Raw genomic sequence first — 24,790 nt, 5'->3', positions numbered from 1 at the left:
CAACCTGTGGTAGATGCGGCGAGAGGCTGACCGTCCTCCACGTCCTACTGGAGTGTCGGGAAGCCGAAGCTGAAAGAAAGAAACATTTTCTCTTCGCATAATGGCAGCACATCCACCTTCATCCTGTTATGTTTCTTGGTCCAGAACTACTCTTTGACACCAAGGCAGTCATAGGTTTTTTTAAAGATGTGTTGCACGTTATTAGCCCCACATGTTCGTAGCGCCTCCCCTCTTCATAGGATGCCGCTGTGATAATTATTTTGAATAGCACATGCCTCTAGGCCCTTATGGTTGAAGGGCTCTGGCGAGGCAGTAGTGCTGTAAGCAAAATAACTTCTCGCATATTTTAAATAATGCATCATTCTTCTACGATGGATTTTAATGTTCATAGTATTCATCATTAGTCATCGCCATAATTTTATAGCACGTAGATTTTACGCACTTTACAGTGACTATTTTTAGGCCTCCTTACAGCCACGTCACATCTTCACAGAACTCATTATCATCACCGCGAAATCACTAACACTGTCTTCGCACTCTTTGGCCATATCTGGCCCTTGCGCCACTTAACCACGCACATTCATTCATTCATTTTTGCACGTGCATTCATAAGGGCAACTTTTGCGGACTAGTTATCGCTTTAGGGTACAAATGTGGCTTCTTATTGTCATGTAACTGTTAAATTTAAACGCAGGAAACAGGGGCCCTATAACGTAAAACCATTCCAATCTGTTTCTATTCCAAACTCCTGACGTCAAATTTGCATAACCACCGACGCAAGCACCGGGCTGTCACTCGCAGGGCTGTCCGAACAGACCGATCAAACGTTCTCCTCGTTCATAGGAGGTCATTTTGTTTGCTTGAAAAACGAGTAACATTGCCTACACTGAGCGGCTTGTCGTATCTAATTGGCTGACAAGAGGCGAGGAGAACGCTCAAGTGGAGAGGGATTCACTGGGCCAGAGCCTGTGCACTGAAAATCGATAACCGGATGAAGAGGGTGGTGCCGGCGGCGGCGATTGGTCGGCTTTCCCTTACTTTGCTTGTGGTGGCTGGTCGAAAATCACGGCGACATGCAACGGAAGCTTAAGAATGACGCTAACGCTGACCCTCAGCAAAGAAGAGTTGGCAGAATGATGCGGTAAACGTGATGAAAGGGCTCGAAAACGTTACACGGCCACGCAAGAAGTTTTATTATACGCAAATACACCCATGCTCTCCGGCAGGTGCGAGAAGCCAGTGTCTCAGCGATCGGCGGCAGCCATCTTTTATTCCTTTTGGATCGGGGCAGCCTGCGGCTATTCCGAAAAAAATTCAGTTTTGTTCGGCATATTAATGCATCTTTATCGCGTACACGTCACTTTGACGCGGTGAGTTTGAGCGGTTTTGTGACGTCGCGTGACAGGCAGGTGAAGTGGGTGCAGCCCAAAAACTTTTTGCCAATAGCCGAGGGCTAATCGCAAAAAAGGGTCAAATCAGAAATAACCGTTTTATGCGGAGCATATTACTACAGTTCAACCCAGCTCCTCGGGCGCGGCGGTGTCGCCTTCAATACCACGTGACACCGTGACGTCACGACAGAGGAGAAACGGGGCTCCAACTCGCGCCGTCGCTCGCGGCGTCGCCTTCAAGGCTGACCACGTGACACCGTGGCGTCACGACAGAGGAGAAACGGGGCTCCAACTCGCGCCGTCACTCGCGGCATCGCGGCGGTATATAAGCAGCTGCGCTTGCCTCTGCTAGACACTCACGAGGTGAGATGCCTCCTGGAGACAGAGCTGCTCGTTGGAATGAGAAGCGAAGGTTGCGGTGTGCTATAGAGACTGTTTCTAGGTGGCTTTGCTACGGCGCAGCGACTACGCGCCCCACGTCGGACGCGGTGAGCGTCGAGCAACGCAGCGTTCGGCGCGACAACGAAATGTGCGCCTGAGCAAGCGCCGCACGCCTGAGCCGACGCCGACCACACCGGCTTTTCTGCGACACGAGCTCCTTAGCGCTGTCGCGTTAAAATAAAGGCTAGTATGCTTCGCATCCAGGGCTTAACCTTAGCTAAGCCACAGTCAGTTTTTTCTTTTTTCTTTCAAATCATGCATAATCAGTGTGTGCACATCATATCAGATGGGGAGGTATCGCGGTTTTCATGACGAAGCGTGACAGACGGGTGAAGTGGGCGCGGTCGAAAAAAGTTTTTGATCAATCGTGGAGGGCTGATAGCAGAATTGGTACAGAAAAGTTTGGAATAGTTTTACGTTATAGCGCCCCAGGGTTACTTTTCGGCCATTTCAAGAATTTTCTCCTCGTGAGAAATATCAGCCAAATCCAGGAAGCGTTCCAAAAATAAAATGTTTCTGCCTATTGCACGCTTGTCGCCTCATATTAGCCCTCCGAAACCTATTCCCGCGTGAGTCGACGAAAACATTAGACAGAAAGAAGCACAAAACAACCAAGTTAAACGCGCTCATTTGCTCTTCAGACGCGTTTCTGCGCACATTACACAGTGGGATGTATATGGTGGCATTGTCCCACAAGTGACTAAACAGGCACTAAAACAGTCGCATTTCATCGTTCGGTCATTCCGTGTGATTGCTATCGTGGATGTTGGTCCTTCTTTCATTGCTTATGTCGTCTTTCTGCTTTTGATACTTAGTTTAGTTTAAATGTAGGACGAGCTGCGCACACAGCTATTAGGTTGGCAAAATCCTAATCTGTTAAACCTTTATTCTGATCTGATCGATATCTTGGAAACTTGTTTCTCTTTGCCTGCTTGCCGAAAACAGGCAAACCGTTTTTTCTTGAATCGTGCATAAGCCAGTACGGATTTCTTCCTTTGTTTTTTGTCAAATGAACATGATTGTGGTGATTTTAAATTTTTAATTAGATTGATTTGAACGTACGATGTACTTTTAATATGTATATTGCTGTATGTGAATTGTTGTAGTCTTTCTGTAAGAAATTGTTCGTACTTCGTCATTCATTATGTCGAAACATTGTCTGCGTGCATGCAGGGCGTCTAGGGCCTAGTCCAGGTGAACACGTGTGTCACCTTTAGTTCTCTTTACCTGGACAATTATATGTTGTCTAAATTTCAATAAAGTTACACAAGACGTGCGCCATCAACCGTGTATGTGGTCTTCGTCAAAACTTTTTTAATTTTTAGTTTATATGCATGTTTGCGTTATTTTTCTGCTCTTCTATATGTGGTTAGCCCTATTCTCCACTTTTGGATTTACATTGTCCAACACCACATTTGCGCCGTTTGATGTTTGGATGACATCACTAAATAAATCCTGCTTCTCTCTTGTACGTTGCCCATTCCGAAATGGAAATAATTTTAGCTGGAGAACATTGGGCTATCTTCAAACAATCGGGCCTTTTTGGATAAATTATTTGCAAAGATTGGTGACTGGGGACGTGACGGTGATCGTCGTTCTCATGACACTAAGGCTGATGTTTATACCTGCTACCTAATATTAAGGGCTTCAAAAGCACCTTGCATAAGAAAAGGGTGCTCTGGTCTTTACAAAAGGTCGATTTAGTGCAGACCTTATTATCAAAAGCTTGTGGCAGAAGATCACGTCCCTAAAATTGCCAGCAGTCCAATATTTTGAGGTTTGTTTTTTAAGAGTGTAAACGCGTGAGCTACCATAAAAAAAAGGAAAGCTGGAGTTAAGACAGCTCACAGCTGGCGAACCCATTTGGCTAGTTCTTTCAATTCCTCCACAACTGATGATTATGATGAATGCCAGTCCGCAGTGTACGTAGCTAGTCTTCTTCAACACAAGTTTTAAAGCTCACTACTGATTCTTTTGCTCGCATTCAGATGATCAGGAAACGACAATCTTCGAAGGCCGTAACTCAAGCGGTGGCCACAAAGACAACGGAGCTGTGGCGAGGCCGCTTACCCGTGCATCGCGTAGGACTACTAGGGCTACGCCAGTTCCAGGTGGGTGTAGAGCTCCGTATTAATGAGTTGCTAGAGAAAACGTAAAGCTCAATGTAGGCTTCACGTACCAGCTTAAGGTTCACTGTACTTTGCGGAAGTTTCGTTCGTGAAACCCTTGTTCATTCTAAAGCGCACTACTTTCAATCCTTTAGAAATATGCATTGCAAGCGATTACATCAAATATTCATCATGGATATGAACTAAAACGCAAGCCAACACTTTCCGTGAAGCTCTACACTAATTCGAACTTGATCGTTGTGTCGTTGTGCACGACAAAAACCACCTATGACATGCATTTCGAAAGACATGCGCTAAATCACAGTGCTTCTATGGAACAATGTTAGCTTGTGCTTCACATTAGTCGCGCATTCTAGACGAGTTTGCTAATTATTCTTGCCTGAAGATTCTCTACCAATCGCTTCATGTAAACCGAAAGCGATCAGGTAGCTTCCATTGCACGATATGCGTTCGTATGTGGCAATAAGGCAGTGAGAATAACGTGCCGTTTATTTGCCTATGTGAGACACTATAAGCAATGATAACAGCGAAGATGACCGCTTCGGGTGGATGTTTCGGAAGCAGCGTTTTCAGGCTTCTTGCGTTTCAACGCTGTCATACTCCATCGGAACATGGTACGTGGCTGAGAAGCAAATGCTGTGAAGGAAGGGCAATTATTACAGCGTTAACTGATCGACGTTTTAGCATATGTGATATATTTATAGACACTGGCTAGCCTAGATATGCGAAAATATCTCACGTGATGTTCTGCTCTCCGGATGCTGCCAAGACAAGGCTAAGCCTTCACCTGTGTTTCTGAACGGAGTTGGCAGTTCGTACTGGGCGGGGATGGGTTAGCAGACGTGGTTACAGTGAGAAACAGCAAGACACGTACAGTAGTGCTTAAAGGTGAGTTCCACTACAGATGGCGCTACCGCCATGTTGCAGCCAAATCAGCATTCTAAGCGGGTTGTCTGCTACTGACATGTTTTTGGTTGGAATGAGAAGACTGTGGGTTATATCGGCTCAACCTAGCAAGTTTGTATGACAAAAATATTTTAAGTTGTCTCTGAAAGTGGTACAAGAATTACATGTCGCCTCGCTCGACGGTGTAATGGTGTAACTAATCCGTATACCGTCATGTAAGCAAAGAACCGCACAGTTTCACAGTACTTTTGGTTGCTGCAAAAGACGGCGAATTGACGCAGGTTCCATGTGCGGCGGCATCGTGTTTCTGTTTCCCCATACGCGGAAAAGAAAAGCCGCCCAATATGTAAACTTTTGCATTCAGTGGTGTGTTTTGTCTTAATTTAACTGTTCCTAATAAGGTGTTTCTTTCTCTTCCCCTGCGTAAACTAACGTGGATGAAATCGCGGGACTCTTTTCAGAAGCGCTCTTATTTGTGCGTGCTTTGCCTCCGTAGCTTTCTTTTCATAGCCACAGAAAGATGTCCATGAGTGTAGCTACGCGTGCACGTAAAACTAAAATAAAACTATGAAACACCAACGGTCATAAGGACAGTCTCCAGAAATGTGCTGCCAAGCGTTCAGTGTGTTTTCATGATTCATGCATGGCCCTGGAGGAGCTATGAAACTCAATGTCGTTCCAAATAAGTGCTGCAATAGCTTCCTGCTAGCGGCGAAAAGCCGTCATAACTGCCACACCAACGCGCCTTAAAAAAAACGTGAGAATAGACATGTCGTAATCATGCTTCTCTTAGCATTTCCACAAAGCAAGCAACTCTTCTACTGCTGGGACCCAATTTAGCAACAAGATGTGTCCTAATGATTACAATTAAAATGTTTCCCGCCAATATTTACGCACGCACGTGGAAGGTGCAATTTTCTGTACGAGCACTGTCCGTGTACTTATGTAATGTACCTCAACAGGCCGAGGTGCCCTATAAAATCCACGGACTAGAAAGCAATGTATGCGTACAACAAATAAACAGAAAACATAATATAGCCATACATAATATACATAATATAGTTTTGCTCACATGCATTTAGAACTTAGCAGCCGAGAAAGTAAGCTTAACATGGAAATTAGCTGCTTCTAAACGTGAAACTGGGAACCGCTATAACTATTACTGTATATATAGTGCAAAAATGCGCAGCCATGCGCTACTAGAGCAGACATAGATAGATCTTTCACTACCAATTTGTTCTTTTGTACAAAACGGTACGATAAGGACAGAGTACTACTGTTTTTACAAAATATGGCAATTGCTGATGACGCACACTAAATAGGTATAAGAACTCCTGACATCACTAAATTAGAAGGCATGCTTAAGTGTAATGCTATTCTGGGCCAGGAGAAAGAATGCCAATCATCTGTATGAAACACAGGTTACTTTTGCTTTGTGGATTGCTCTGTGTCCCGCAATATGCGTTCCACGCTCTTTTCACCTGGATAGTTAGTAATTCATACTCACACGCCTACAGTGCGAAAATCTACGAAGTACGAATCACAAGGCATCAACAAAAGCACGAAAGTCCATCTAAAGTTGATATTCAGTTTGCAAAATGAAATCAAATTCACCGATCACTTATATGTTCCCGTTTCACTTGGCAGAAAAAAGTCGACCGCACGCGAAAGCCACGATTTGCTCTTCAAATGCATGATTCCGCTGTAGCAGGACAGCGCCAGGTTGTGGGATAGTCGAAGCATTTGACCCAAAATGGCACATCATCGACCCTAATATGTGGACCAGACTAAAGACGTGCCTCAGGTCAGAAGATTGTCAACAGGAACCGAGAAATCAGCGAAGTCATGAACAAAAGCACCGGAAGTAGAACGCTACCCTGAAAAAAATTGCGAAGGTCTTATAGTGTTGCTGGTTAAATAATTGCAGGACGGAAAGTAGTGTATACGAACAAAGCTTTACACAGTGTTGTGCACGGCTGCTTTGAAGCTAACGTTCTCCGGGTTGGTGGCGATAGAAAGAGCCAGCTCAGATGGTAGAGCGGCTGCCCCGGAAAGGCGGTGGTCCCGGGTTGGAATCCCGGACAAAGACGAATTTCTCTTGAAATGCGAGGCTTTTTCTTTTGACGAACCCGTATGGGTGTCGTTTTAGCAATTTGCCACGCTCGGGTGGATGTCTTATTTTCCTTTTATTGATTACTCTCTCCCCCTTGCAGGTTTGCGCAGAACTATTACGTCAAACTCTTGCCTTTTCTTCTAGTTGTTCATAAATTCGACTTTGCGCTGCCATCTCCTAGAAGCCTGGTTATCTCAGATGCTAGAGCGACTGCCCTGCATAGGCGTTTGTCCGACGTTCAAATCGCCGCCAAGGACGTGTTTTTCTTCAACTGCGAGGCCTTTTCTTTCGAGGAACGCGTATGGGGGACCTTTGTAGCAGTTCGCTACGTTTTGCTGGATGTCTGATATTACCTTTACATTGGGTTGAGTGTTCTTTCTCGATGAAACTACTTTTCAGCACGTTGACACCAATTTGCCGAGCGATGACTTTATTTTCCGAGCGGTACCATGGTGTTCACAATGCACTTCTTTATTGGGTTCATCGGCGAATTGCACCTAATACTCTGGGGGGTTGTCGTAGTCGTCGTCCGATGGATACCCCAGAGCGTTGCATCTTATTCGTCGTCGTTGACCAGAGGCTAGGCGAGGCCGCCTGCGTTTCCAAATTAATCGACAGTAGCATGGCATTGTGAACGGAGTATTATGTCCGGGCATACCTTACTTCGCGCAGTGAGCATGCATGCTCTCGAACACCAAGTGGACTTCAGTGCCTCGTGAAGTAGTGACTGCGTCTATTGGAGAGGTGAGTACGTACACGAACGCTGCCGAGACCATTTGAGACAGATTTGGTGCCACGGCACGCACAGCCACAAGTCCTGTTTCGACGAACTGTACAGCACACCTATATCCATCTCCACCGAAGCAGTCACGGTGCAGCAGCTGGATTGGCACGTCACGCCGCGTTGCGATCGTCGCCTACTTCGTCAGCAGTGAACTGGCGCCTCGGGCCACGCTTTGCTGCGTTGCCTGATGATGTATAGACGCGAGCGATTCACCTTCGGACGACGAAGTCTCCATAGCGCCGACAGTGGCGCCATTCATATCATGCGCCATCTAGTGAACCGCCCGCCAGGCCGAGCCCGACCACGCACACATCCTCGAGGATGTTGAACACTGTGGCCTGTCGCAACGGTGATGCAGTGGTTAGCGCGTTCGGGTACGGAGCAGCAGCGGTACGGAGCAGCAGCGGTGGGGCAGCGGATTGAATCCTCACCGTGGCGACTTTTCTTTCAACAGCGGAACCAGGCACGTACCCAGGGGGGGGGGGGGGCCCGGGGGGGCCCGGGCCCCCCCCGAAATCAAGTGGCATACCCCCCCCCCCCCTCCCCACCCACGCCACCACTCCTCACACATTCCTAAAGCGCCGCCAGATTAATGTTGAGACTTGGCAGCTGTTCATCGGTCAGCCTTATGCTGCCTATTTCACTCCTTTTAGATGGCGGTAGTTATCGGCATCTCTTGTAATGTGAAGGACAGTTTTCTCATAGATTCCGCACCCGCGCGATTAACTCGAGATGCGTTCAGTTGTCATCATCTATTCCACCGTCACGCGCATAGCTCTTGCTTTTGTTAGTTCAACCTTCTTTGTTTAGGCTGATCCTGGGACCAGGAGAGGGATGCGGCTGTTACTTAGCTGGTCTGTATACTCTCATGGAACGAGTTGCGGCCGGAGAAAACGCCAATTGCGTTTAAGTTTTCCCTGTGCTTCATTATTTCCTTGAGTTACTCACGGCTCGCCGCGACGCTGGCAGATGCCCGGAACCCTATACACGTGATATGGGTTAGATAAGGTGGGAAATAAAATAATGTGAAAGAGCGTCCATCATGAAACCCTGCAACAATCCTTAAACCCATTAGCAAGATGACTGTCGCCCGTTAGCTCGTCTGTTTTTCCCTAATTGTATAGCGCTTTTCGTGCAAATTTGGCAACTGGAAACAAAAATCGCAAGGAGTTGAGAAATTAAGCGATCTACTAAGGGAGAGAGCCAACGCAATAACCAAAAATGTTGACTGTTGTTTATGAGACTATTTATGGATCAACATCTTTTTATTTAAAAAGGAAGTAGAGGAAACGCCGCCGGAAGTGGAGAATAATTACTTGCTTTGAATGACGCTTCTACAGTTATCGGTCGAACCGCCTCACGTAGCCACTTCTCTGCTGTGCTTATGTGAGTGTTTTTCTAACCTTTCTCGGTGAGCGCAGTACGTCTAGAATCGCAGAGTCCTGCGCTCTACGCGGTTGTATGGGAGTGGCGGCCGCACAGCGTTGCGCAATTCGCAGAACTGTCAAAACTGATCAACAAGGAGAAAATAACTGCTATTCGAAACTATAACACGAGAAAGACTGAAGAAGCCGTAAAAAATGAACGCAGCCTGAAATCAGTAAAAAAGAAACTTGGAATAGGACAAACCATGATGTACGCACTAAAAGATAAGAAGGATAATATCATCAGCAATCTATAGATACCTAGATACCTATAGAGAAAGGGGTCAAACAGGGAGACACAATTTCTCCAAAGCTATTCACTGCGTGCTTAGAAGAATTCAAGCTATTAAACTGGGAAGGCTTAGGAGTAAATATCGACGGCAAATATCTCAGCAACCTTCGGTTTGCCGATGACATTGTTCTATTCAACAACAATGCAGACGAGTTACAACAAATGATTGGAGACCTTAACAGAGAGAGTGTAAGAGTGGGGTTGAATATTAATATGCAGAAGATGACGATAATGATAAATTGCCGGGCAAAGGAACAAGAGATCAGGATCGCCAGTCGGCCACTAGAGACTGTGAAGGAGTACGTTTACCTAGGTCAATTAATCACAGGGAACCCTGATCATGAGAAGGAAATTTACAGAAGAATAAAAATAGGTTGGATCGCATACGGCAGACATTGCCAGCTCCCGACTGGAAGCTTACCATAATTATTGAAAAGTAAGGTGTGCAATCAGTGCATTTTGCCAGTGCATATGGGGCAGAGACTTGAGAGCGAGTTAAGGACCACGCAAGGAGCGATCGAACGAAGATTGCTAGGCATAACGTTAAGAGAGAAAGAGAGTGGTTTGGATCAGAGAGCGAACGGGTATAGACGATATTCTAATTGACATCAAGAGGAAAAAATGTAGCTGGGCAGGTCATGTAATGCGCCGGTTAGATAACCGTTGGACCATTAGGGTTACAGAATGGATACCAAGAGAAGGAAAACGCAATCGAGGGCGACAAAACACTAAGTGGAGCGATGAAATTAGGACATTCGCGGGCGCTAGTTAGAATCGGTTGGCGCAGGTCAGGGGTAAATGGAGATCGCAGGCAGAGGCCTTCGTCCTGCAGTGGACATAAAACATGATGATGATGATGATGATGATGATGATGATGGTGGTGGTGGTGGTGGTGGTGGTGGTGGTGGTGGTGGTGGTGGTGATGATGATGATGATGATGATGATGATGGAGGTGGTGGGCCCCCCCCCGAAAAAAAATCCTGGGTACGTGCCTGAGCGGAACTGTTCTTGGTCGATCCCGTGCATTCGTGCAGCTTGGCGTCACGCTCGTCACGTGACCTGGTAGCGAGAGAGGCGAGAGTGACACAGGCAGCTGCGACACGCCTAGAATGGGGCGGGTGAGTGAAGCAGCCAATGAGCATATGCGGAAAGTAGGTCAGTGAGAGGCTCGATGCGGTATACACAAAAGCCGTCACTTCATTTCTTCCTCCGCCTTCGTGCTTCCAGTATGGCCAAGCCTGCTTATATTCCCTAGGAGAAAGCGGCCCGACGTGAGTGCCATCCGAAGCTTGCGCGGGAACGGGCCTGACGTCGCACGCTACGGAAGAGTTCCCGTTGTCGTTGTCGGGAATTTCAACATCCACATTTTGCGGGAGAACTGGATTGTAGAGCACATCCATGCGGAGTTTGGATTAACATGGTTCAGCAATGCGTGGGCCAAGCAACCAACTAAGATTTGGGGCAATTGCGTTGACTTGGTCGTCGCGAAGGTAACTGATCTGCAACCGATAGCTGTGCCGCTCGCTCTATGCGTTAGTGACCACAAAGCCGTGCTCACGAGGTGTGCGCTACGACAACAGCGTCAGGAGCAAGAACCGTCAACACAAGCTGCAATGGCGAGGCAAGACCAAGCAACGCAAAGGAACGTCGCGACGACGAATGAGCTACAACGTACACCTTAAAAAGCTATACGGCCAGTGTTCCACTCTGTGAAAACGCAAAGAACAGCGCCGCTGTTCTAACAGTTTTGACAGAGTGGAACTTGCCATAATTTCTTATTTAGCGATCACGTAATTTGTGTGCCATTTTTCCAGCATGGCTTCCAGGTGGTAATGGCGGGGCACACAACACGCCAAGTCATGCTATCGAAGTAATATAAAACGAGAAGCATAGTTTTAAATACCTGGAAATAAGTTCAGGTAATGTAGTCTTAGAAGAATCCCAAATATCCTAAGCCTACTCAGTTTGCAGAAGGTTAGTTTAAGTTATCATGAGGCAGTTTTAACCTGACAGTGCAGGAATCCAAGTGTGCGATACAAAGCAATCGAGATCTATGAGCACATATCACGTAACGTGTTCGATGATATAAAACGGCGTGCTAGGTGGTGTTCTCGGAAGAAACCTCTTACTTTCACTTAGGTGATAGGTGAAGTACCATTCAAACTCGTTGAACACTACAACTGCCTAGAGGTAATCATTTCCGCAGACTTAAAATGGGATAAACATGTTGAATATATTTCATCAAAGGCCTTTTCTGCTCTTTGCTCACTAAAACGCGCAATTCGGAATGCTCCACCAAGTAAAAAACTATTAGCATAAACATCCTTAGTTCGCTCGGTTCTTGAATATAGTATTATAAATTGGTTTCTACACACAAAGTTCTGTATTGATAGATTACAAGAAGTACAAAGGAAAGCAATTACATTTGTGCACAACAAGTATCGACGTTGTCATTAGCCCGCGGACCTACTTGCGAGAGCGGGTCTTTTCAAAATTAGCAAACGCGCATATCTTCTGCGTCTCAAGTTCTTATTCCAGCTCTTCAGTAACGATGTAAACGGAAAGAGCTGTCCATTTCTATCGTTCCCAGAAACAAGATCCATTAGAACTAAACATAATAGACACCTAAAAGGCTATAGATTATGCAGTGACTCATTTAAGTCCTTGTTTTTCCCACACACCATAAGAGAGTGGAATTGGTTACCTGAACACGCCGTATATAGTAGCTCAACTGATACGTTTACCTCAAAACTTACTAATTATATTTACCTACTGCCTTAGGTAGAAAAATCAAATTAATATGTTGATGTGTGGTTTTCATGCCGATGACTGTTTGTGTCGAGTCGTTTTCATTTCTTATTTATAATAACATCTTTATTCGCTTACTCCAAATTATCAATACCTTTGTGTAAGCGAATCGTTTGCATTAACCTGACAACCAGGAAAGCGTCTGCATGGCCCTTATTTCTTGTTCACAATATTTCGAATTCCCAACACAAACTCAACCATGTATGAAACCACTATAATTGTTGTATTTGTGTCCCAACCCTGCAACAGCCTTACATTTTAAGCTAGCAGTACGCAATAAATATAAAAAATAAGTGTATAAATGCTTTTCCATTGCCGACAGTGGCGTTACAGGCACCTGCAGACACATTGGTCTGCACCGTCTCGAACATGCTACGTCCCGAAGCGTCAGCGCTGCCGCCTGACGGCCTCTGCGACGTTTTGTTCTACGAGTCTTTCTACAAGGACGACATGAACATCCTGGGCGATGGCTACGCCAATCTAGAACCGAGCGCACGGCACTTCGTAGACCAGGCTTATCACGCTCAGAAGACCCTGTATGGTGCCTCTTTCGCGTTCACGTAAGCATGTGCCTCCACCCTTTATTGAATTCCTTTATTGTTTCCTGTAATGACTCGACTAGCAGTATTACTAAAATAACGAACTAAAGGAACTGAAAACGTTGACATCTGGCCTAGTATATACAACAAAACTGTATTTGCAATAATATGCGCCACAATTACCCGTAGTATTCCATGTATACTCGGAGAAAATACGTTCACTTTACCTAAAGGGAAGGGTTCGCCACATAAAATCACAACGTATACGGTAAGGCGCTCCATGTGTATCTGCATTTTATTTCTGCATTCATATAACTATAAATGTATCGAACTTTGTCAAATGGTGTATTTCATACATAAAGAAGGTTCCAGTTGCAGCTGTCTGTTTGAATGTTCAATAAAATAGGTACTGGTGTGTGAAACACTTCTGCTAACACTGGAAACTTGACTTTAATATAGCTGCGCACATTTATTGGGTAATGAATTTAGCAAGTAAAGTGTTCGAATATATGAAACGCTATTCCCTATATGTTCAGATTTTTGTGTAGCACCGTTTCATTTGAGTAAGCGTAAAATATTTTCAAAAAGCATTCAGTTTACAGTTGAACTTATCTGTAACTACACTGTAAAAAAAATTTGCCTTACGTTACAGAAAATTTGCTGGTAATTTGTGACCCAACACTCTTCCGTAAATTAAGAACGGTCATTTCCGTAGAACGGACAACTGTAAAAGAGAGACCGTAATACAAGATACGAGTGCTTCTGTATCTAGAAAACGGAAGACTCTGTGTTCTGAATCTGTACTATAACCGTTAAAGTACGGTGCTTCACGTATTCAGAAAACGGAACACACTGTATGCTGAATTTGTACTATAACCGTTAAAATACAGGTGCTTGCCGTATTCAGAAAACGAAAGACTCCGTATGCTAAATCTGTACTATATCCATTAAAGTACAGGTGCTTCCCGTATTTCATCTTGCAGAGCATATCCATTGTTCGGAGAATGTGCCATCGGGGCCAAAATTGCCCAGGACGTGCGAGAGTCGACCGAATTTTATGGTGCACTATTTGCTGGGATCAGCCATGCTACCATCTGCGTTCGGAATGTGCATACGTGACCCACTGTTTTCAGCGGTCTTGAACAGAACTGCAATTTGGTCAACGCTCGCACTTCCAGGGCACTTTTGTCCACGATAGTACATCGCCTTTAATGCAAATGTCATGAAGGCAGCTCATAGACAAAGCAGCAGGTCACCATTGAGAAAATTGTCTTGCCAACACAATGACATGGCTGCAGAGATAAAACACTTTGCACTTTGTGATATGAATGCACTGCATAGCATATATACAAAAAGGTGTAACATTTCAGTCCTCAAGTTCTTAGATCACAGAAGCAACTCTATTTTCTTCAATCACTCGTCTTGCACTTCTTCCTGGTGAAAGTTGTTCTTGACCCAAAATGCTTGCAAGGATAAACTTCCTGCTGTTAGGAGAAACAAATAGTATTCGTGAATATCCATCCTAAAGAAAGCGGCAAAAAAGTATAATCACAGAACACGACAAAGCAGTAACTTCTGTGTTAGAAAAACAAGTAAGTAGACCAACATTGTTGGAACAAGGGATGTTGCTGTAGCCAACATTTCGACATAGGTGCTTGTCATTAGGGTAGCAAATGTTTTCCTTGGCTGTGTTGTTTTGGATTGTGGATAGCTCACTGGCCCATAGCCTCATTGGGGGAGAAGAGAAGCCAAAGTGTTAAAATAAAGGAAGGAAGGGTGTGCTTAGCAGTGGTGATTGTGATGGAGCGGATATGAGCACTACTGTCAGTTCTTGCAAAGAGTAGGGGTGACCAAAACAGAAAACGCTGTACACATGTAAGCAGTCATTAATCCAGTAGACCTAATCTTCCCAGAAGAGGAAATAGGTATCAAGATAAACAGTTTGCACTTTTGGAAAAGGAAAACGAAGAATTAAGGAAAATAAATTTTGTATGACGATGTATCTGGTTAAGATCATTGTAAATGGTAAATGAAGGCACATTACGAATATATATTTTGTTAAAAGCCGATGACGAAAAGATATAATAACGAAATAATAAAAAATAGGGACATTAAAATTAAACTGGGTATGACCATAAAACAGTAAAGAACAGCCTGTGGAAAAAAATGGGATGGACAATATGATAACCAGGTGCAAGATTGCAAAACGTCGAGCGCTGTTTATATTCATGCTGCTGTTGACGGCTTCAAGTTTCTGTCTTCGTGTGGAACCTTTGTCTTACGTGAACAAGGAAATGGGTCATTATTTAAACAAGTCAGTTCATATGCAATTCAAAGCTTCGGCATTATTATAATGAAAGAAAATATTATGGTCAGTTCTCCTGGGTGTGCTTTCATTCACCAGTTATTTCCAGCGGTGTAAGCTCAAAATTTAATGGTCTAAATGGACCTTAGCTCCTCGCAAACCATTAGCTGGTCTTTTTTTCAACACAGATGCCTGCACATTATATGTGTTGGCAGGAGTGCTAGTGAACTACATCAAACTTGTTGCCACAACCAAAGTGAAACTTGGTAACAGTGATTGAAAAAAAAACAGCATTCCACAATATTGATTCAAGTCGTCTGGAAAAGTTGCTTAAGTTAATGTACACTCCCCACCCCACCAGACACAATTATACACCACACTGACTCTCATGGTGTCAACCATGCTATTATAGCACTAGGCATCAAGTAGGAGAATTAGAAGAGGGCACAATGCTTTTTGTTAGAACATCAAATGTGATTTACATAAATGCTACATTCCAACTAACAAAGGAGCAGCCGATAGTGACCAATGCATACGAAACCTAATGACATTCTGTGCAGCAGAATGTTGAAGATGAGGTGTTATGCGCACAAGTGCACTCTTTCACACAAAATGACATCCTGTAGACAAACCTTGTGCCAACATTAGAGTGAAAAACACCACAGTGGAAAGCAAAGAGTTCTAAATTTGTTGAAAATTACTAAAAATTATTCGATTATGCATTATCCTTACTGTTCGTTAAAGATTCACAGATTGTTCCCTGCAGGTGCTGCACACTGCTTATACGGTCGTAGCAACAATGATCTGTGGCACCGGCAAGAATAAATGTTCATGAAGTTTACACCCCATATCACATTCCAATGTGGTAGAAGAGGAAGACGAAAAAAACTACTTTCTCGTGGAGGATGCATACCCCAGAACAGAAGAAACAAGTGCACCCTAACCATTGCTGCTGCCGATGCCTGTGCACTAGCAGTTACATATAATGTGGCAGTTACAATTGTTTTTCCACAAGCACTGCAAGCTGCTTCCAGTTTACCAGTACAGAGCTGTAATATATTTAGGGCAAGTGAAAGCTCTCTAATGGATTCATCTCATATAACACAATTGGAATGCAATATTCTGCAAATAAGTGAAGAGCGATGTGCCATCCCATACAATGAAATACCATTGAAGAATCTGAATCACCACCTGCACTCTTATGCAGTTACACCCTTTGGAGTGCCCCTTCTGCCACACAACAATAATCATTATCTGCCTTGATGTGTTTCCTTTCTTTAAAACAACACGCCCGCTACTTTCCTTTCGGGAATGCTATCATGCTGATAACACGCATGCCATTCGTTACTGGAAAGTACAGGGCTCGCAACGTTAAAGGAAGGAAACGCAACAAGGCAGATGACGATTATCGTGGTGTGGCAGAAGGGGAACTCCAAAGGGTGTAACTTTGCCTAAGAGTGTGGGCAGTGATGAGGTAAAAGAGTGTGTTCTGTGTAAAGTAGTGCACCTGTATAACCTAAAGCTCTGGAGAATACATTTAGTATCAGCTGTGAAGGTTTCTAATTTTAATTTCACATAGTAAAAACCTCCATGCAGTTTTGCAAAACGCAAACCCCCTACCTTTTTGTTGTTCAAAGGCAATGACATGTAGGGCAATAACATGTACATTATGAGTTTCGTTCCCAAACAATCAAAGTGAATAGCACCACCTTAAGTGTTATGTGCCTTCTGTCTCACATTTTCTGTCAAAAATTGTTAGTGTCAAATGCTGCGATCGGCAGAAAAACGGATTTCTGGAGCAATATAAAGTATTAGGTACCGTGATCTCAGTGCTTTCACTGCTGTTCAAGCATTATCGGGTCTTAAAGTAAAAAAAACGAGGAATAAATACACGCATATCTTACCTCACATCCCTCATGTGGCATTTAGTAGTCTGGGTTATAAAGGATTCCAGATTTACAACGCAGGACAGATTTTTTTCCACTGAAAGAATGGCAGCATGCCAATGATTCTGGATTTGGTGCTATATTTATTTGTATTTAGTTCAGTTGGAATGTGTGTGTCTTCTCAGCAATATTGCTTGACATGTTTTAGATTGACTGTTTTCTAAATTTAGGCAAATTCGTATTCGCAAGTAACCTTGTATGACACCAAGAACTAGCTTAGCAGGAGTATTTCTAACATTTGCAAGATATGAGGCTCTTGAATGCATATGTAAGTGTGGGGTGCACGCCGCCCCCTAATCTCATCAGCAAGTTTCTGGAACTCATCTACGAGGTTTCTTATGATGAATGTAATGTTGCTTGAACGGGAGAAATAGGGAATTTAAACAGGTGAATTATGCAGCATAAGAATGATGTCAACACGAAGCAAGCATCAAGAAGCACTGTCACTCAATGTGCATAGACTATCAAACACAAGAATTATTTGGGATGATTTAAAATTATGGCATTGGAACGAAATGTCTTTTAATCTACATATAAACTGATTATTCACCCTAGTACCACTACCTTTACCAGAAACATTCATAATCATTATCCTATCTATGCCACATCATCCTAGCTAATATTCAAGTGTTCATAAGCTGCTCTTCTTACTGCTAATTCTCTGTAGGAAAGAGGTGTCCGTATGAAGAGCATATCGTATACTTATTACCCGTTTTTTAATAAATGATAAGGGAAAAGCTTCACACCAAAAATGCATTGAGCTTGAGCAAGTTCTACGTTTGAAGCTGTTGATTCTTTTTTCCCTTTGCCATCATTGACCCACCTGGTTAGCTAAGTAGACAGAAAAGCTGCAGGAGAAAGGTAGGGGTGCCAAATTAGACTTGTGCCCCAGGGGACCTTTTCACGGTCACTGGAGGAACTGCCTGTGGCCTTGGCATCTTCCTTGAGGGCCATGGCCATGTCTAAGAAACCTTGTCTCCACAGGCTGCATAAAGAAGGATAATTTTCTGAGCCAAGTCTTTTTTCTAAAAGAACCAATTTAAGGTGTATTCGTGGCTTTGCACCACAAAACTGACACATGACTGGCCACTCAAGACACTTTATGTGTATTCGCAGGCTTATTCCTTGGAAAAACAATTTTATGTAGCACACAATGAGTAACAGTAACAAAAAAGTGTATAAGGAGGCTTTCATATTGCTCTACAACTTTTCATTGTCACATTTCATTTAATTATTTGAGATATTTATTAACTAATTAATAATTATGTTATTACGCTGAATGCAAAATATAATCACAGTATCTCCAAGCGACGGCAAACAACATTACCTTCATTTTGTCTAGTTACATCGCATTTACATATTTCTAAATCTTGGTGCACGATAGTTAAGACACCCTGTAGATCAAAAAACAATATTACAATTTTCATAATCATCTCTTGCTTGTTATTGGTGGCTATGGCTGCTTCAAGTTATTCTTTCAGTACGGTACAAGCAGTTCTGAAGTGAAATTGTTTTGCATCGAGGGCGTGTAATCTAGAAAATCAAGCAAAAGGTCAAGTTGTGTTCACTATTCAGATGTTTAACTAAGAAGCTACAGGAAAAGGAAACAGGACACAACACCTAATAAGCAATGCAAAATTTGAAAATTTAAACTGAGCAAGCAACCAGTTTTTGAAAACACAGAAAAAAGCCAGCAGCTTACGTCGAATACACCCTTGCTATGTACTCCAAGTGAAGTTGTTGCCGCAATGCTTGGGCACCATATGAACGTAACAATCAACAAAATTTAGCAGAATATTAACACCACTAAATGAACTCGCCTTTGAAGATTCTTGATCTGAAATCCTCAACGACTCGTGCTGGCGTTTAATCGCTCGAGCTCAATCTGCATTCTCAAAAGCTGGCTCTCGGCCATAATTTCTCTAAACGCAACATCAGCTTAAATCTCAAGATAGCGTTGACCTGTAAATAAAGTGGATAATGCATGGCAAACATTATGAACACTCTTACATGTTAACCAGAGGGTTCACTCATGCAGCCATGAAATTGTGATGCAGACACGATATATTGAAGCTGGTTTTGTGAAGTGTTTCATGCTTCCAAGGCTTCTTCTCCAGTTGTGAAAGCTGTCTCCACTAGCTAAATAAGCGATGAAAACAAAAAAAGAACTTCAACATGCTCACAATACGTTGGCCACTTGCAAGTAAACAGCAGCCTTTTGGGCGCCCAGGTTGCCTGGTGCAAATCTACTATGCCACAGTACTTGCGTTACGCAGTACCTGCCACATTAATATGCAATGTGTTCAGAGCCCTTTCCCTCTGTTTTTTTGCTTTGGAAACAGTTTACCATGTGTTCAGTAGGTGTCGAGAAAGGGGACACAAAACACTGTGCACCACTGATTTCTAATGTTTTGCTGGATGCAGCACACCGCACCGGATGCAGGTGAAGCCAGTGTAAATGCGGTGTCATGCATGCGCTTGTCCTGGAAGCAGGGCATATGGTGGACTAACTAGTGCGTGCGATCAGATAATATTGCTGCCGAAAAACTTTTCTTTGTGGTTTTTCACATTTTAGGAGGTCTCTACACGTCTGGTAAGCGCTTTTATGACAATCTGAACCCGTATACGATAGTGTTCTCTTACATCAAGTTTTTTCTCATTTACCAGTGTTTCCATTGCACGCCACTTATGTTCGCGACACTGTAGACACTGCATAGGAAAAATTCTGGACACCTCGAAACACTGCTTGGGTATTTTATGGCACATCAGGCAGGCATGTTAGGGGAAGAAATGCCACACACCCGTGCAAACGAAGTGCTGCCGCACAGTTGTGAAGCACCAACTTCCGGGACAAGGTTGGCTTCAGTCGAGGGTGCTCGATGTGCTGTCCATCCGCTGTAGTAGAGATCAGTGGTGTGGACCCTTTTATACTGGCTGTCTTTTTTGGTCGGAATCTTGGCAACAGCTTCCACCATACTTTTTTGAACCTGCAACATGTGCATAGAAAGTCACATCACTGTGCGTTGATTGTATGCCTTTACTGTTCTACACATTCTATCAAATCATTGAAAAATACAGTTCGCAAATTTTTACTACTGTATATAGAAACTGTTGCTAGACACGCGAAACATTACCATCCCTCTGACAGAATGCAACAATAGAAGCGTACACTGTAAAGCTACACTAAAATTTAAATTGATGTGACGCCGTATGAGCATACAGTATGCTTACTGTATGCTCTAGCCCTGTGTCTAGTAAAAGTTAATTGTCAATCATTTATGGTGTATTTCTACTTATTCTGGGTCATCAAACTGCACAATCAATGTTCCAAGTTTACACATTGTTGGCCTTTGATTGCCTATGTGATCCGTTTCCTATTTACACATGCAGTAATCCCACTATAATAAGGAAAAAGAGTTAGAAAAAGAAATGCCGTGATAATCTTCCACATTTGCTGAGGGCAGGAACAATGGCCAATAGCATGTTGTTGAAGCTACATAAATACTCAGTTTTCACACAGCTTAATTGTTCAGCAAGTAATAAAGAGGTACGCGGCGCGCCTCTTCATAACCAATAAAATCTGACTACTTGAAACTGTACTAAGGCTGCTGCTTGATAGTGTTCGGCAGTTCGGCTTTGGTTTTCTGATATACAGAACTGTTTAGGTACCAGTAGTTTACTTTGCGATAAAATGGAACTTGGAGCACTGGTCATTTGCACATAAATAATGCGACAGTAAATATAACACAAGGATAGGAATAATGGTGTCTTAAAAAAAGTACATACACATTATGAATACAATGTGATGTGATGCCACAATGAAACAGAAAGCAACGCATAGAAGTGGACGGCACTTTCATGCCACCAAGGTTATTGGACAGACAGTACTTCAGAAGTGCCCGCAACACAGTCAAAGAAGGCAAAGCAGCATTTCTTTGCGTTCAACACAATGCGTTGGCGGGCTAGTTGGTGCGAATTCATAAATACTTTGTCTAGCACAAAACAATGGAAACGAGAAAGACGACCAGCACAAGGCGCTACTCTCAACTGACATCACTTTATTGCGTCACTCCTTTATAGATAGTAGAATCTAGAAGAACACGTGCAGTGAGCACCATGTGCAGGGACCACCAACAACCGATCACAAGAGCGCACTCATGCGACGGGATCCAAAAACCATATTGAGCACAGCACAAGGTTAAAGAAGGCACACTAATGCACTGTGACCCCAATGACTGTATGAAGAAAGCTTCCGACAACTCTCGGGCGGTGGTATCACAGCATTTTCTCAAAATCATATTATCACGAAACATGGCTTTGCACTTCCATATTTTACAATGTTGAGCCAAATGGGAACCTGTGCCTGTTGATATGGATCGCTTATGTTCGCAATGTTTCGTGATACTACGATTTTGAAAAAGAGCCGTGACACCACCGCCAGAGAGTTATCGGAAGCTTTCTTCATACAGTCATTGGGCTACAATGGAAACCCGTACGGGTTGCTCGAAAGAAAAGCCTCAGAGTTGAAGAAAAAGTCCTGGTCCGGGACTCGAACCGGGACCACCGCCTCTCCGGGGCAGCCGCTCTACCATCTGAGCTAACCGGGCGGCTAGTAGAGGCAAGCGAAGTCGAATTTGTCCACAACACACGAAGCAAAGTCAAATGTTTGACGTAGCAGTTCTGCGGAAACCCGCAAGGTGGAGAGAAGTAAATAATAATGGGAAAATCAGACATCCACTCGTTCGTAGCAATTGCTACAAAGGAAACCCGTACTGATTCCTCGAAAGCAAAGCCAAGAAAAGCTTTTCTTTCGAGGAACCCATACGGGTTTCCTTTGTAGCAATTGCCACGAACGGGTGCATGTCTGATTTCCCCATTACTAATTACTTCTCTCCACCATGCGGGTTTCCGCAGAACTACTACGTCAAACAAGTCACCAATATGTTCTCGTGGCCGCGAATCCCAGAAATGCGAAGCCGGAGGGTATCCTTATAGGCGTCCCCGGTGGTGAGTCTGCTCCAGGCGGCGCTGTCTCCGTTTATGACGTCACAGGACGGGTCCCGTTCCGCGGTGTCACGCAACGGAAGCACCAGTAGACAGTTAAGGCGCTCGATCATACGATGGGGTGAAGGGACGATGGCGAGAAGCTTGCGCGGCGCCCAGTCTTGGTAAGCACGCGGCAGGATACGAGTATCTAGAAAGCAAAGTGCACTAGTCACCAATATGCTCTCGAGGCCGCGAATCCGAAATTCTGAGGAAAACCACCTTATTCCGAAAACCTCCCTTTTGTTCATGTTAATATTAAGTGGTGCGGTGCTTAGTGCCTCAAGTACTTTACTTAAATGCTCCTCGTGGTTTTCCCTTGTCCTGGAGTAGAGAGTGATATCATCCACATTTACATTGCAGAATTTTCTATGAATTTCCTGAGCGTATCGTTCATCTTCTGGAACCACGACACAGGATTCTTCCAGCCAAATTGTAACCGAATGAACTCGTACATGTCGAACGGTGTGACAAACGACGTAAATTTCTTAGTCTCTTCTTTCAGTGGTACATGCCAGTACCCCTTGCATAAGTCTATACGTGAGAACCATTCGCATCCTCCGGTCTCGTCAATGACGTAATCTATCCTAGGAATCGGGTTCGGAAAAAGATCGGTCTGCTTGTTCATAATTCGCTAATCGGGGGACATTCGGAGTAATCCATCTTCCTTCGGTACAATGGTAATAGGGGAAACGAAACAGGATTTCGATGGCTTAGAGATCCCTGCTTCTAACATGCCTTGAAGTTCTTGCCTTAGCCATACTTTGTTTTCATGGCGAGGCTATACAACTTTTTTTCTGACGAATGTGCTGTCGTGCAATAAGAACGGCCCCTCAATCACCGTTGTGACTTCGGGATGTGGCCCAATGCAAACTAGCTCAGGGAGCTTCAGCAGCACGTCTTCCGCGAATGATGGCTTTCGTTCATCGGGTTTCTCCGTCAAACACATGTCTTGCTCAGGTTCTTCAATAGTCACCTCTTGATTCCATAGTATGTTGATCTTCATGTTCTACAAATGGGGTCGTGATAAAAGAAAGACGATGTTCATCGCTGACACGACGAGCGCTTCCACCTTGAACTTAGGACCTTCAAACTCAACAGCTTCCGATGTCAATTTATGGTAATCTAGAGATGAACCATCGTAGCTACATACACGAATATGCTTTCCGGATATCATGCTGGTTGACTCCGCTATAGTTTCATTAATTCGGCTCACGGAAGCACCAGTGTCAATCAATGCTGACACGTGTCGGTTGTTTACCAGCATCGTTACTGTCGTAACGCCTGATTTAACAAGGAACACCGTTTCTACAGCATATTAGTGAGATTCTCTGGTCCCTGGACTTTTCGAGGTACGGTTGATTATGAGGTATCGAGCCTCGCGTCTATTCGTCGCTTCGTATAGAGTTGTGACTTTTCTCTCTTTTGATGGCACATTAAAATCTGTCGTCACAACCTACGCCAGTGACTGACGCAGTTGGTTCATTGTGTTTGGCGGCCTAGTTATAACTTGCTTCTGGCACTCTCTTGTCATACCGTGTATAATGAGGGCGATAACTGACGATTCAGGAAGTGTCGGCTCGGCTGTACAAATTAAATGCCACTTTTGCAACACATACTCTCTGATGTTTATTGTTTTCTGTCTGTAGAATATGGCGTTATTCCAAAGTGCCACGAGACTCTTTTTGAATGCTCGAGAGCAGCTCTCCTTCCGCCTACTGCATGGTTCATTCAACTGTGAACTTAAGGGAAGATCATACGATTTCTGTGCGTTGGCAAAGAAAAATGTCCGCATGGTATGTATGCTGTCCTCATCAGTCAACCATTGGTTCCTCTAGCAAGAGTACTCATAAAAATGAAGCCTGGTATGTACACCTGACGAATTTCCATCGAGTATGTCTAGTTTGAAGAAACGCTGTTCTCTCTTGCTTCCAGATCTTGACAACGTAACAAGATCTACTAGTTGCTGCTTTTGCTTCACCTGGCATTTCAGAAGGTCAAGCAGCGCACTAAGAACAGTTATGTCATTCCCTGGCGGAATTACAGCTGGCTTAGTTTCATGGGTTAGCATGGCTTCCTTAAAACGAATTTCAGACTCGTCTTGCTCATTGGAGGCAGGAGCGGTACCCTTAGTGACGGGGTCGTCAGCCGTAAACCCCGAGGCGCTTGGAATGCTTCATAGAACTTCAGGCCTGGTCACTCCCTCCAGCGGCTCGGCATGTTGTTCGCCACTTGCTTTGTGGCCCTCGATGGTAGTTCGTCCCTCGTTGAACGCGGCGGTGTCTTACGTCGCTGACAGTCTCGGCATGTTCTGACATAATGGGCGACGTCGGCGGTCAGGCGCGGCCAATAATACTTTTGTTGTATCCTCGAGAGTGTCCGGGAAAAACCGAGGTGTCCAGCGGTCGGATCGTCATGTAGGGCGTGTAATACTTCTGGACGAAGTCCTGACGGGACAACAAGAAGGTAGTTGGCGCGGACTGGTGAAAAGTTCTTCTTCACGAGGAGATTGTTTTGAAGCGTGAAGGAAGATAGTCCGCGCTTAAATGCCCTGGGGACAACGTCGGTGTGCCCTTCCAAATATTCCACCAGGCCTTTTAGCTCCGGGTCTGCCCGTTGCTGCTCAGCGAAGTCTTCTGCGCTTATCATGCCAAGGAAGGCGTCGTCAT

General features: G+C 44.2%; 1 protein-coding gene across 1 annotated transcript in view; it reads left to right on the top strand.

The window, feature by feature from the left end:
• Positions 1 to 24,790, top strand: part of LOC135914136 (uncharacterized) — a 183,643-nt gene that overhangs the window by 27,490 nt on the left and 131,363 nt on the right. Inside the window, exons 2-3 of the mRNA XM_065446887.1 lie at positions 3,821 to 3,943; positions 12,611 to 12,848. Coding sequence (XP_065302959.1) covers positions 12,658 to 12,848 — 191 coding nt within the window. The 5' untranslated portion in view covers positions 3,821 to 3,943; positions 12,611 to 12,657. The remainder of the gene's footprint in view (positions 1 to 3,820; positions 3,944 to 12,610; positions 12,849 to 24,790) is intronic.

The sequence above is a fragment of the Dermacentor albipictus genome, unplaced genomic scaffold (assembly GCF_038994185.2).
Source record: "Dermacentor albipictus isolate Rhodes 1998 colony unplaced genomic scaffold, USDA_Dalb.pri_finalv2 scaffold_15, whole genome shotgun sequence".
In the NCBI taxonomy this organism is placed as follows: Eukaryota; Metazoa; Arthropoda; class Arachnida; order Ixodida; family Ixodidae; genus Dermacentor; species Dermacentor albipictus.
Note: the sequence above shows the minus strand (reverse complement) of the source record. Positions and strands in the feature narration are given on the sequence as shown.